At 43.9% G+C, this 12,897-nt stretch overlaps 1 protein-coding gene across 8 annotated transcripts in view; it reads right to left on the minus strand.

Annotated features, from left to right (window-relative positions):
- Positions 1-12,897, minus strand: part of tnrc18 (trinucleotide repeat containing 18) — a 158,922-nt gene that overhangs the window by 63,843 nt on the left and 82,182 nt on the right. For all 8 annotated transcript variants that reach the window (XM_078558628.1, XM_078558627.1, XM_078558626.1 and 5 more), the window contains 3 exons: positions 7,397-7,487; positions 1,458-1,663; positions 579-725 (listed from right to left, as the gene is read on the minus strand). In XM_078558628.1, coding sequence (XP_078414754.1) covers positions 579-725; positions 1,458-1,663; positions 7,397-7,487 — 444 coding nt within the window. The remainder of the gene's footprint in view (positions 1-578; positions 726-1,457; positions 1,664-7,396; positions 7,488-12,897) is intronic.

Here is a 12,897-nt window from a genome sequence, read left to right on the forward strand (position 1 = left end):
GGATAGTCCATAGTCGGTCATTAGATAAGTGACAGATGGACACAGCCCGCACAACTAGGCACGCTTCATAAGCATGGGGATCACCAGGTGTGTAAATGCCTCACCACCATCCTCCTGTCCACACCCCAGACTCCACTGAATGGCCCTCACACAAGATGGAGGTGCTAAGCTGCAGCAGCAGATGCTTGTCTCTCTCCAACCTGATCATGGTGAGCACCGAGCCAACAGCTATATTAGTGCATGTTCTTAGCCCTGGCCTTCAAATAGCACATGCCAACAGCTGCATTCCAAGACTCAGAGCTTCCTCACCAACTGTACGAAGGACACCTGCTTTCTGCTTGAGAGTGGGACAGAAGTAGGAGCTGGTGTTGTACTTTAACATTTTAGATATTCAAGTCTAATGCTGCATTACCCACCTTAGGCCTGCAGCAACTTGACATAATCTGTATTGGCCAATATCAACTGTTATTGTGACAATCAGCTGCCATTTTAAGGATGTTTTTGAATATAGAACCTCACCCATCAATATGGAATATATGCGTACATAGGTAGGTATGACCCTTTCTCTTTTGACATACCAAAGTGCGGTAAATGTTCTGTCGGGATTACGACCAGCTGGCCAGACTGTGGGTCTCTTGCAAACTGGTATGTTGATGGGATTGAGCTGGGTATGCTGGGATGAAAGCCTGGTGGTATTCCCTGGTGTAAAGATGGATGAGTCAGACCTGCAGGAAGCAACAGAACAAATTGGATGTGAAGACAGTCTGAAATAATCCTGCTTCATTACATTTCCTAAATATAAATAATAATGAAGTAACACTTATTAAACGTGCAATTAAATGGAATAATTAATAAACATGAAAAAATATTCTGATTCATTCGGAGTTCAATACAGGCTCAGCAGAAATGTGGCCAGTATCCAGGAAGCGTAAACATGATGAAGGTCTGCCTGGTTTCTGTGTCTTGCATTAGCAATTGAATTAACGATAATGACCAGTTAAGCTGGGACTCTTCAATAGAAAATAGAAGGCTGAGGGGTGACCTAGAGTGGAAGCCTTTAAAATTATGAAGAACTTCAATTCTGCTTGTGGGGAGATGAAAACTAGGGGTCATAAATATATGACGGTCACTAATAAATCCAATAAAAAATTGAGGAGAAACTTTTTTACTCAGCAGAGAGTGATGAGAATGTGGAACTTTCTGCCGCATGGACTAGCTGAGGCAACTGGCATAAGATGCGTTAAAGGGAAGCTCAGTAAACGTGTGATGTAGGAAGAATTAGAAAATAATGCTGATGATAAACAAGGGTGGAAGGTCACCCTTGTGGAGCAGAAGCGCTGACACATGCCAGTTGGGCCGAATGGCCTTCTCCTGTGCTGTACATTCTTGGTACGACTGACCCATATGTCAACTTGCAAAAATTAATAAAACAAATCAATTTCCAGAGCTGTACTGACCATACGGGTGTCCTGTCAGCCACATGGAGGGACTCCCGGTCCGAGGAAGCCAAGGGTGAGATGCTAAGTGTGATGTAGGATCGGTAGGCCAGCGGGCAGTTCCAGCCAGAGCTGGGCCTCCCATCACCATCAGGTTAGAGTTCAGACTACTGGTGCTGCAGCCTGGAGGGTGTAACCGGGCAAAATCTGCCAACTCCTTACTCTCTCTGTGGTTGGATGAGAAAATAGCCAATTAGATTTAAACAAAGGTTAATGCAGAAAAGGTTGTTGCATTTAGAAAGTCCAAGTACATTGAAAATTTCCCGCAAAACAATGTGTACAGGTCATAAAATGACAATGATTGTATTATGATTTTAATTACTGAGACAGGCTGATTGAATAATTTACATTTGACAAGACTATGAATGAGTTAGGATCAAAAATCCCAGAGGAAATAAAAAAAATCCAGCCACACCAACTATCATGACGTATGCTGCTTATAACCCTTGCACTTTCATTTGGAAAGTATGTATAAATTTTACCGCTGAGGCGGTTTTATGTAGCCAGAAGAAAGAAAGTAGAGGGAGCTGCTTACCGACATTAATATCATCCAGGAGATCTGTTAACCTCTCACAACTATTGCAAAGCTGACTACAGGGCACATCAGATATTAGTCCAACAATGGCTTGTCCTTTGGTACATATTAGAGGGATTTGAATACCTTTCATTCAAGCACAACCAGACAAAAGCTATAACTGAGCTGTTATCTCAAGGAGAATATTTTCTCAGTGGTCTGAGGAGAGGAGGGGAGATAGGCAAAGAATCTGAAGGACTATATACTGGAACACGCAGGCTGGAATGAATAGGTAGGCCGTCTGATTTTCTTTATCACAGTGCAAAATGTGTCTTAACCTCTTTAAAGAAAACTGATGACAGCCGGCTGGAGGAGTGAGGTAGCTTGTTTAACTGCTGTATGTCCACTTGCATGGACTGCCCCATTTAAAATGAAATGAAGGGTAAAAGTGCTAAAGTGAAGACTAAATCCTGAGATACCGAGAGATAGGCCAATTCCCACAACCAAACACTCATGAGTGTTTTTTACTGTTCAGTTTGAGGAACAGCAGGAAAGTAAAGAGGATGGATGCTAAGGGACAGATTTCTAAAATGTCCTGACCTTTGCAGAAACTCGCAAACTTCTTTGGTCTAAAATGCAAATGGTTGGATTTGCAGGCCTTGCCAAGTTATCTTTTATGTACATGTATCCAAGTTTTTCTAAGTATTGTGAGGGAGCTAGGAAAGTAAAATTCGAAAGCACTTTGTAGAACAAACATCTTTAGCTTTCATCTTCAACTTATCTGTGGAGGCAGAAAGGCAGGAAAGCATAAATCACTTAACAGTATAACAGCTCTGCACCTCAGTGGAAAGCAGTGAATAGGCCCTCTCTCCCTGTACACACAAACACACCAAGCTACACTAACAAAAGACAAACAAACAACTTTAGAGGAAATCAGCCAATACCAGGGTCTCCAGTCAGTTGTTTCAGAAACCTTTCATCCCAGACAAAAAGAGGGCCATAAAAAGATTTTTTTTAAATAAAAAAAAGATTCTTTCCTCTCCAAAGGCAAATCCCCCAACACACATACTTTCATTGTTCTGTGTTTCTAAGTGAAGGCTAAAAGCATTTTTTTCACTTCGCGTAAGATGGAGCAGGCACAGCAGAGAGCGGGTTTTTTAGACTGGAACTGAAGGATTCGGATTCCATCAGCTACAAGGTCAAGTTTGGAACAGCACCAATCAGCCGACAGAATGAGCATGCCCAGTTGCCACATCTGGCACCCTCCCCACTCTCTTGATGCGAAAGCTGGTGCAAGGCACAGTTATGCATGGTGGGGAGAGGCGAGCTAATAGAAGGTAAATATTGGAAGCAAAGACGTACATTGAAGATACCTCTTGTGCCCTCCCAATGTGCAAAAAAAAAAACTCTTTTAAAATGCACAGGAACACTAGAGGTGTAACCATGCACTTGACAAGGCAACAGGTCCCCCTCCCTCACCCCGAAACAGTCATCTTTCCAAGTCCCCCAGCAGTGTGCCTGGCTTGGTCATCACACATGGGAATGAGTTTTGTCAGAACTTGGCTGCCCTGACAGGTGGGGTGTCCCACTGCAGGCACACACACAAACAAACAAACACACACACACACAATTGGTGAGCTGAAGCTGCCCCCCATTGCAAGAAACTTCTGTTTTCATGTGAGCCACATCGGGTACTGGCACTGACAACAGATCAAAGCAAAATACTGCGGATGCTGGAAATCTGAAATATTGAATATCTGAAATGTTGACGTTTCGAGCTGAAAAAGTCATACAGACTCGAAACGTTAACTCTGTTTCTCTCTCCACTGATGCTGTCAGACCTGCTGAGTTTTTCCAGCATTTTCTGTTTTTATTATGGATAAACTCCCTCATGTTACGAGGGAGGTTTGACTGATATCATAAAGCAGTTTCCCACAATTGGTGAATTTAAAAAACTTACACGGAAAATTACCAAAATATAGAAGCAATTTTCCCTTGTGTACTAGCTAAACTTAAAAGCTCTTCCTAAACATTTGTCAGAAAATTTCCAAATGAACAATTACAATTGTGCACAAAATGGGAAGTTGCTAACTGATTAATGAATCATTGTGAAATGAATTCAATGTTAAAAAGTTTTGCTGAACTGCCCTCTATTGTTAAATGACATAGAGGGCGATATCTGTATCATATCAACATTACTCAGGCACCCTATTTTATACTCTCCACCTGCTGGATGGAGCAGATAACTTTATATAACATTCCTCTTCTTGCAAGGTGCCCACAATACACAATCCCCAGCTGTGATGTCCCTGACGTGAAACATGACTTCACAGCAGGAGATCGCCATAAAATGTCCGCTCCCAGGTTAGTTCCAACCAACAATACCACGATCCAAAACTGGGTGACAGGCAGTGACTCAGTCAAAACCACTAAAGGCACAGATTTCCCCTTTAAGTTGTCAGCTGCGGCTCAGTAGGTATCACACTTGCCTCTCAGTCAGACGGTTGTGGGTTCAAGTCCCACTCCAGAGTCTTGTGCATAAAATCTAGAGTGACACTCCAGTGCAGTATGAGAGAGTGCTACCCTGTCTCTCTTTAAGATGAGGCATTAAACTGAGGCCCCATCTGCCCTCTCAGGCAAATGTAACAAACCCCATGGCTCCATTTCAAGGTACAGCAGTTTGTCCTGGCTTATATTTATCCCTTTATTAATATCGCAAAAAACAGATTATCTAGTCACTATCATACTAATGTTTGTGGGAGCTTGCTGTGCACAAATTGGCTGCCGTGTTTCCTACATTACAACAGTGACTACAGTTCAAATTATCTCATTGGCTCGAAAGCACTTATGGATGCCCTGAGGCTGTGAAAGGTGCTATATAAATGCAAGTCCTTTCTTCCTATTTTAATCTTTAAGATTTTGGGACAATTGATGTAACAATACTTCCATTTCCCCAGGCAAAATGCAGCAATGGATGTGAAGTATTCACCATTCATCACACACCCGCTACATTTAGAAAGAACTCCTTTTATATTCCCGTGCAGAATATTTATGAAAATATTGGAGCATTCTGCCACTTTTTTTAACCACATCACAAGCTGTTTTTATTAGAAGGAACTTAAAAGACGAGGTTAATGTAAGAGGATATCTAAAAACATAAGTCCCAAACAGTAATTCAACTGACAGACAGGGGAAAAAATAACAACTGCTGTAATTCAGGATTAAATAACAGAAATCTGATAAAGGGGCTCTTTGTGCTCCTCCAACAGCTCTGCCATCTTGGATCTGTGCCAGCTTCAGATAACACAGCTGTACCCTTACCATCCTCCTCAACCCTTTATCATTGACTGTAGTTGGTGCAGGGTGAGACGTTGTGTCTCGTCGCTGTCTCTCGAGGCATAATGGGAGCAGACATAGAGAGGGTAGACTACAGTCAAAAAAAATTCCCTCCAGGGAACCAGTAGTAAATATAATAAGAATAATTCCTCTAGTGTACATAGTGCAGCTTTTTTTAAAACTGTTTGTCTTGGATCGCTTAAACATAATAACACTTGTAGAACTTGGGGTATTGGAATTAATGAGGCTACTTTTCATTTGAAACAACGTTTTTCCAAGGCAGTGAATGGGCCTGATTGTTACTTCAAAGGAAAAGCCTTCGTTACACTTGTACTTTAGGCTGAGGTCATTGTTGTGCTGGTCACTCTACTATCCCTACAAGACATTACATCAACCCAACCAATTCATGGCATTTTCCTCTTAAAAGTTACTTTCCTGTTTTTTAAATGTTATGAGCTGATATCCTATGGCATTGCTCAAAGTGAATGACAGCTAGACCTGACACTTATATAGCATCAATCAGGGCCTCGGGATGTCCCAAATCACTTCACAGCCAATGAAGTACTTCTGATACATACTCAATTTTCTGGACATTAAGATTCCATGAACAGAAAGGATCCGCCACTTTGCTCACCACCCCCTCACTGCCTCGCTTGCCCCTTGGCTCAACATCCCCGCTCACCGCCCCCCTCGCTGCTATGTTCACCGTCACCCTCGATGCCCCAATTGCCTCCCCCTTGCTGCCCTGTTCACTGCCACCCCCCCAACTGTTCCCATCGCTACCCCACTCACCACCCCACCTCGATGCTGTGCTTGCCGCTTCCCTCACTGCCCCACTCACCACCACACCTCGATGCCATGCTTGCCACTTCCCTCACTGCCCCACTCACCACCCCACCTCGATGCCATGCTTGCCACTTCCCTCACTGCCCCGCTCACTGCTTTGCTCATCCCGCTCGCCACTGTGCCCAAGATCGGAACACTCCAATGAGCAAAATTTGTACTTTAAATGTATATCTAAGCTTCAAACAAACTGCGCTTTCTGCATTACATTTAGTTCCATTTCAGTGTTCTTTGATGCAGGCAGCTAACCTGCGGTGTCACAGGCAGCGATGTCACTGGCACCGTGGCTGCATGTGTGGTCAGAGTGCCCCCTGCATATTTGCAGTGGCGGCAAATGCAGCCATTAATGACTCGGACATCTGCTCTTTGGTGGGATTGGTTGAGAATAAATACTTGGCCCGGGAACCTAATGCTTTTCCCTTGTACAAAAATTCCACCTGTGCAGACATAACGGGACCTGGATTGAACATTTCATTTGAAAGTCAGCATCACCAACAGCGCAAGTATTCCTGGAAATTTCATCACATGGCCTGCCCCAATGCTCCAGCCATTATTCGATCAACACATCCATCCTTGTGACGCACGGCCTTCCTACACCAACTGGAAAGGAGACTTATTACCCAATTTGACTGTCAGCCAAACAGTCTTTTTTTACCCCCATTTCCAATATTTTTATATCTGGTGAAGAGTAATGTTCAAAGAAAATGACACAAGTGTGTCCTGGAGATTGATCTTCAAATTCCTGGAGACTCTGGGCCAATCCTGGAGGGTTGGCAACCCTAATTGTCAGCCAAGATAGTGTGCTCAAGTCCTGAAGAAAGGGGTGATATCACAGAACCAAGCTGAGTTAGGGGCTGTGGAGTTTTATTATCATAGGGGTATTGTCAACAGAATGAGATGGGGAAGTATATGGTGAGGTGTCACATTTACAGGAACTACATGCTATATGATAGACTTTTCATATATTATTGTCAGGGTAAAAGACAGAAAACCTACAGGGCAACATTTGTTGCCCATACTTAGGCACCCTTGAGAAGGTTGTGGTGGGCCTTCTTTTAGAATTTGCCAATGGCCTGGCCTGACCCAGTTATGCCTGTGCTGTGCCAATATGGCTGGTCCAAATGTGCAAAGCCCTATTCTGAGGGAAGGCATTGAGATAGCAAATCGTGGTGCTGGGAGTATGCCTGCCAGGTTCTGGCCCATTTACCTCAAGAGCTTCTCCTGCTCTCGGGCAATGAGGCGTTCCTCACGATGGCGATGCCGATCGTCGCTTCGCTCTTCATCCGTGCGCCCGGGCCCTGGAAGGAAGAAAGAATATCGTACCTCAAAAGAACGCCATAATCTCAGTGACATGCTGCAGACATTTTCAAACATCATCCATACAAGTTTGAAAGGAACTTTAAAAAGTGCTGCCAAAGCTGATTGAGATGTAATTCTTCCAATTAGATTGATGACATGAAAATTTCATGTGCAACTTGTGGTGTTTTTAAAGGGTCAAGAAATGTGGACAACCATACTATCACAAAATATCATTAACTCTACCATTTCCCCATGAAGACATAACCTCTTTTGCTTGATAGGCATACTATAATCTCACAACACACCTAATAGGTCTAAAAGGTTCAGTTAAAATCCCAGATACCATAGGGTCAGCATAACCTTTATGTACAACTCTCATCAAGGGTCAGTGTCTGACAAACAGGTCACTCCTGTGCTGTGCCTCCAGTCCACAATGTGCAAAAGATGGTGGACAAAGTAAACAGATTCCACTCCGAGCTCCCATTGTCACCCGGTTAACCAACTAATTGACGCAGTCTTACTCGTAAGTCCCAGTAACTCAGCAGAACACCATCAAAAGCAGGCCCATCCAAGAATCATTGAGGTCTTCTCATTAAATCAATTTTAATTACATAAACATGCACTGAAGCAGGGTCATTTGTACATTGTCTTAAATGTAGCAAACGAACAATATGGAATCACTGAACGTTTCAGCAATGCAGCTCATTATGAGCCACCTACTCTGTACTAGTCTCTGCCTCACTCCCCAAAGCCCTTCAATATTCCTTTTTTAAATAACAATCTGATCCATTTTTATCACAGAATCATAGAATGGTTACAGAAGGAGACCATTCGGCCCATCATCTCCATGCCAGCTGTCTGCGAGAGCAAATCAGCCATTCCCCCTGCCTTTTCCCCATAGCCCTGCAAATTAATTCTTTTCAGATAATTGTACAATTTGAGCTGAGATAGGCATTCAAAACAATGAGGGGGTCTGACAAGAGTAGCTAAAGAAAAACAGTTCCCATTGGTGGAAGGATCGAGAACCAGAGGGTACAGATGTAAGGTAATTGGCAAAAGAAGCAATGGGGACATGAGGAAAACCTTTTTCATGCAGCAAATAATTGGGATCTGGGATGCACTGCCTGAGAGTGTGATGGAGGCAGGTTCAACTGAGGCATTCAAGAGACAATTGGATTAGTATCTGAAAAGAAAGAAAGTGCAGGGCTATGGGGAGAAGGCGCTAGGTGGCACTAGGTGATTTGCCAGCACAGACATGATGGGCTGAATGGCCTTCTTCTCTGTTGCAACCATTCTGTGAATCTATTAATTCCCTTTTGAAAGCCACAAATAAATCTAACTCCATCACACTCTCAGGCAGCGCATTCCAGATCCTAACCACTCACTGCATAAAAAAGTTCCTCCTGACTTTTCAAATACGTTTAAAAAGTATTTATAGACTCTGCTTCAACAATGGTTTGGACAGGGAATTCCACATTTCTAACACCCGCTGTGTAAAGAGGGTTTCTCTAAGTTCCCCAATGTCCTGGCCTGCAGGCGCGCACCTGATACGTCATCGCGCATTCGCACGATATTTCAGTTGGTGAGCGCCATGAGAGTTGGCAGCGCACCCACCGACAATTAAAAGGCCGATTAAGGCCCTTAAAGTCACAACTGACGGCGGTTTGTCGCTACCCGCCCAATGGGCGAATCGGCCAGGCGTGTCCTTCGCCTTTTTGAGGAAGCCTCATCCAAGGGAGGTTTCCGAGATTAATTTTTAAAAAAAAAACATTAAAATGTTCGGACAGAATTTTCAGCATCCGTATCTTGAGGTGACTCATTCTGAGATGTGGACATGTTTTCAGAATTTTAAATTCTGCTTTTATTGATTTTAAATTTGTCAGCTTCCTGAGGCAGCTCTCTGCCTTCAGGGAGCTTTCATTCCGCGCTCCTCCGCGCCCGCGCTGACTTCAGCACTCACACTCCTCCCCCTCCCCACCCCGGCAGCGCTGAGCCTTTTTGGGCTGGCCGTTAATTGGCCAGCCAGCGTGAAATCGCGGTCGGCGGTCCGTACCCCGGCCGCTCCCGGGCCCGCCAATCCGAAAATTCTACCCCTGGTGTCACAGGCCTGCTGACAATCTGTTGCTATTTACTTTCTGTGATACTATATTATATTTATGGAGACATTCTCTTGTATTTCAGCCCTTTAGCATTCGCGACTAACTACACAAGAGGAGCCTCTGGGTTTCAATGCCTATTGGTGTCTGCCCTTTGAAACACATCCCTCTTCCACTGCTTTTATATTCTCATTCACAATCTACCTACTTTCTAACAAAACCAAAGGGAAGATTTCTCCCCAACTTCTTTATTGCCACAGTTCAATTTAATCTGAATTTGAATCATTAAAATCCATTGTTCATGCCTACACATAATAGAGCAAGTCACAATGTTGGAATGCCAGGCCCTGTGAAGAACATTCAGCCTCAGAGAGAAGTACCCAGGGTGCATTTTGAAGGCTGCATATTCACAGTGTTTCTGTTACAGCGAGTACTTATTCTGGCTCCTTCCTGCCAGTCATGAGGGGGTCAATATCAAAAAGCCTCAATGTCTAAGGCATAAAAAATGTTAAACAGTCACTAATGTGAATTTATTTCTAGTGCCAGCCCCCCACCACCCCTCTCACCCTTCTTTTTAGGATGCATTAATCAGATTTGCGCATGGGTCTCGCTCTGCTACCTTGCCCAGCATGTGTTGGCCTAGACAAGGTGACAAATCAGGGCATTTTTGGACGTGTGTGGTGGAGTGCAATTGTAAAGCTAAACCTGACCCTATCCTCAGCCTGCGCCTGCCTGTGCGTATTGCTGACAGGGGTCAACCAATAACAGCCAGGTTCAGAACTCTGACCATCCCCCCATCTCACCCACAGCTACACTGCAGCTCGAGTGTCGCTCCCATGCTGCTACCAAGTCTCCAATCAACTAACCCATCAAAATTATAGATTGAACCTGACACAATTCCACTCTGAATGGCTCAGTGCTACATTATGCATTTGTCCACTGACCCTTTGGGGAAGGACCAAGATGCTGCCACAAATTAAACCACTTCTCAAATGGTTTTCCTTTGATCTAGTGGCCAGAAGCAAACTCTCCGCATACTTTTGGATTGGTTTTTGGTTCTCCATCTAACTGACACTGTGTCTGCTCCCACCAGATGACCCTCAGTAGATCCACCGAGTAGAAGGAATGCACATTACAGCAACAGAGAAAGACCATCACAGCAGCAACTAACTTATTCCTAAGCTCCCCCAGCTGCCTCCTATCCCTCACTGTCTCCTGCTAACCCATCACGCTTTTATTTGGCAATGGCCACTGGTTTCCCCCCCAGTCCCTAAGTGTGCCACTTTCAAAACCATCGTCCTCATTTTTGAATCCCTCGATGGCATCACTCCCTTCCACGTCTTCAATCTGCTTCAGTCCTGCCACCCTACACACACACTCTGCACTTCCAAGTCTGGTCCACTGTACGCCTTCTCCTTCAGTGTCAGTGGAACAACCTTCACCACCCGCTTCTATGCTCTGCAAATGTCCCCTCCATGCTACATCTCTCCACCTCTTCAATAGCCTCCTTTAAATATACTGCTCTGACATTAAAGGGGCTACATAAATTCAAGTTGTTGTTGAAAGTTTTATTTTTGTATTGTGACATTAAAATTCCTGTGATGACGTAACAATGAATGAACAATAAGAAGCACTTTAACAGAAAAGGGACCAATATTTTAGTCTTCTTGATGATGTTAATTTAAGTTTAAGTAGATAAGTTGATGTTGTGGTGGGACTAATGTTCGAGTACTTCAGGGTTAATCAATAAGCTGCTGTAGTGTTGTTTCGGCAGGTCAGAGGTAATACAAGGTGCAGAAAAGACTTGGAAAGACTCCATGAAAAAGAAAGACCTGGGACCAGGTGGTGAAAGAAAAATATTTCTGGTGCCTAAACTCAAAAGCAGTTCAAATAAACTCCAAGTTAACATTTCAGAGAGTCTTAAAATAATCAAAGTGTCTAAGAGTCTCGCCTCTTTTAAAAAAAAAGCCAATTTTTAAAGCTCTGTGTGGCTTATCTGAACAAGTCCTGTGGAGAGCTCGGCACCAGAACAGCTTTGTTTTCTGATGTATACTTAGAAGAATGCGGTGGACAGGAAAACATGGGTAAAATGTCATGGGGCGAGATTTTCCCTGTGGACTTCTGAACCCCACGGTCAGGGTGAAACGTGGGTCAGAAGCCGGCACCATGTGGGAAACAGTCACTCGCTGTGATTTTCCCCGTGTCGGGGGCACAGGGAGGCCTTGCCATCCAATTAAGCTGGGCGGGCTGGCTCTCAAAGCTGAAAGGCCAATCAGAGCCCATGCTGCCTCCACTAAAATGGCCCAGGGACAGGATGGAGCTGGGGGACTGTCACGCAGGCCGGCAGCACAGTTCTTAGTGCCCTCCTGCCTCAGATTCTGGCTGCACGGAGGCCTAAAAATTAAGCCCCATGTGTTTGTAAGGACACCAAGGACCACAGAACAGCTCACCTGGTTTTCATTGCCTGGGGAGGGCAGGGAGGAGTTTACCAGAGTACTAATGGCCCCAGGGTTGGTTCTCCATTTTTTTTTGCCTCTCTTGAGAGATTACCTAATTGCAGGAGGGAGGAAGTGTTTCGTCATGATGCTCTGACCAAGAATGTGGGGCTGACTTCATTGACCAGGTGATCCCTTCCAGCCCTTCAATGTTGTGGGCTTATATGTACTGTACTCACTGCCATTCTGTTCTGTGCCTCGTGACCATAGCAGTGGGGAGGGACGGTCTACATTTCATTTGCTTTACTCATTCGCCACTCCGTTACATTTAATGCGATCCCTCTTTTCCTAAAGCCTGGCCTATGAAGTGCTGCATTTGAAAATTCAATTTTTGAGGCAGGTGGTGAATTGAGGGGCAAAAAATATATTTTGAGCCTTGTCATAAAGATGCGTTTCTGTGTATAACTCATTCATTCTGTCAACGTGAACGGTTACTGAACTCCAGAGTTCAAAATGGCAAAAATGTGTGCCTAGGCCTTTGGAGAAGTTTGATTTAATGAACAGCATTTTGTGGTAATGAGAGATTTAACCAAAGTTACACAATTAACAGGAGATTTTTTTGCTTTTACAATTAACAGGAGCCCCACTTTTGTCAATTTTACAATTTTGCCTCTCACTAATGGAATAAAAAGATGGTTAATAGTGTGGATATTAAAGCAGTTAAGGCATTTATTAAAATAATCCATTTTAATTTCCCTCTTCCCTCCCCATATATTCCTACAGGTGGTTGTAGAATCTGCAAAAAACTGAAGACTGCTGTTGTTATCCATGAATGAAAGCCTTGTTTTTAAGGAAAGTAAAAGAGTATGTACAGACCT

Source organism: Cetorhinus maximus, chromosome 15 (assembly GCF_964194155.1).
Source record: "Cetorhinus maximus chromosome 15, sCetMax3.hap1.1, whole genome shotgun sequence".
Classification (NCBI taxonomy): domain Eukaryota; kingdom Metazoa; phylum Chordata; class Chondrichthyes; order Lamniformes; family Cetorhinidae; genus Cetorhinus; species Cetorhinus maximus.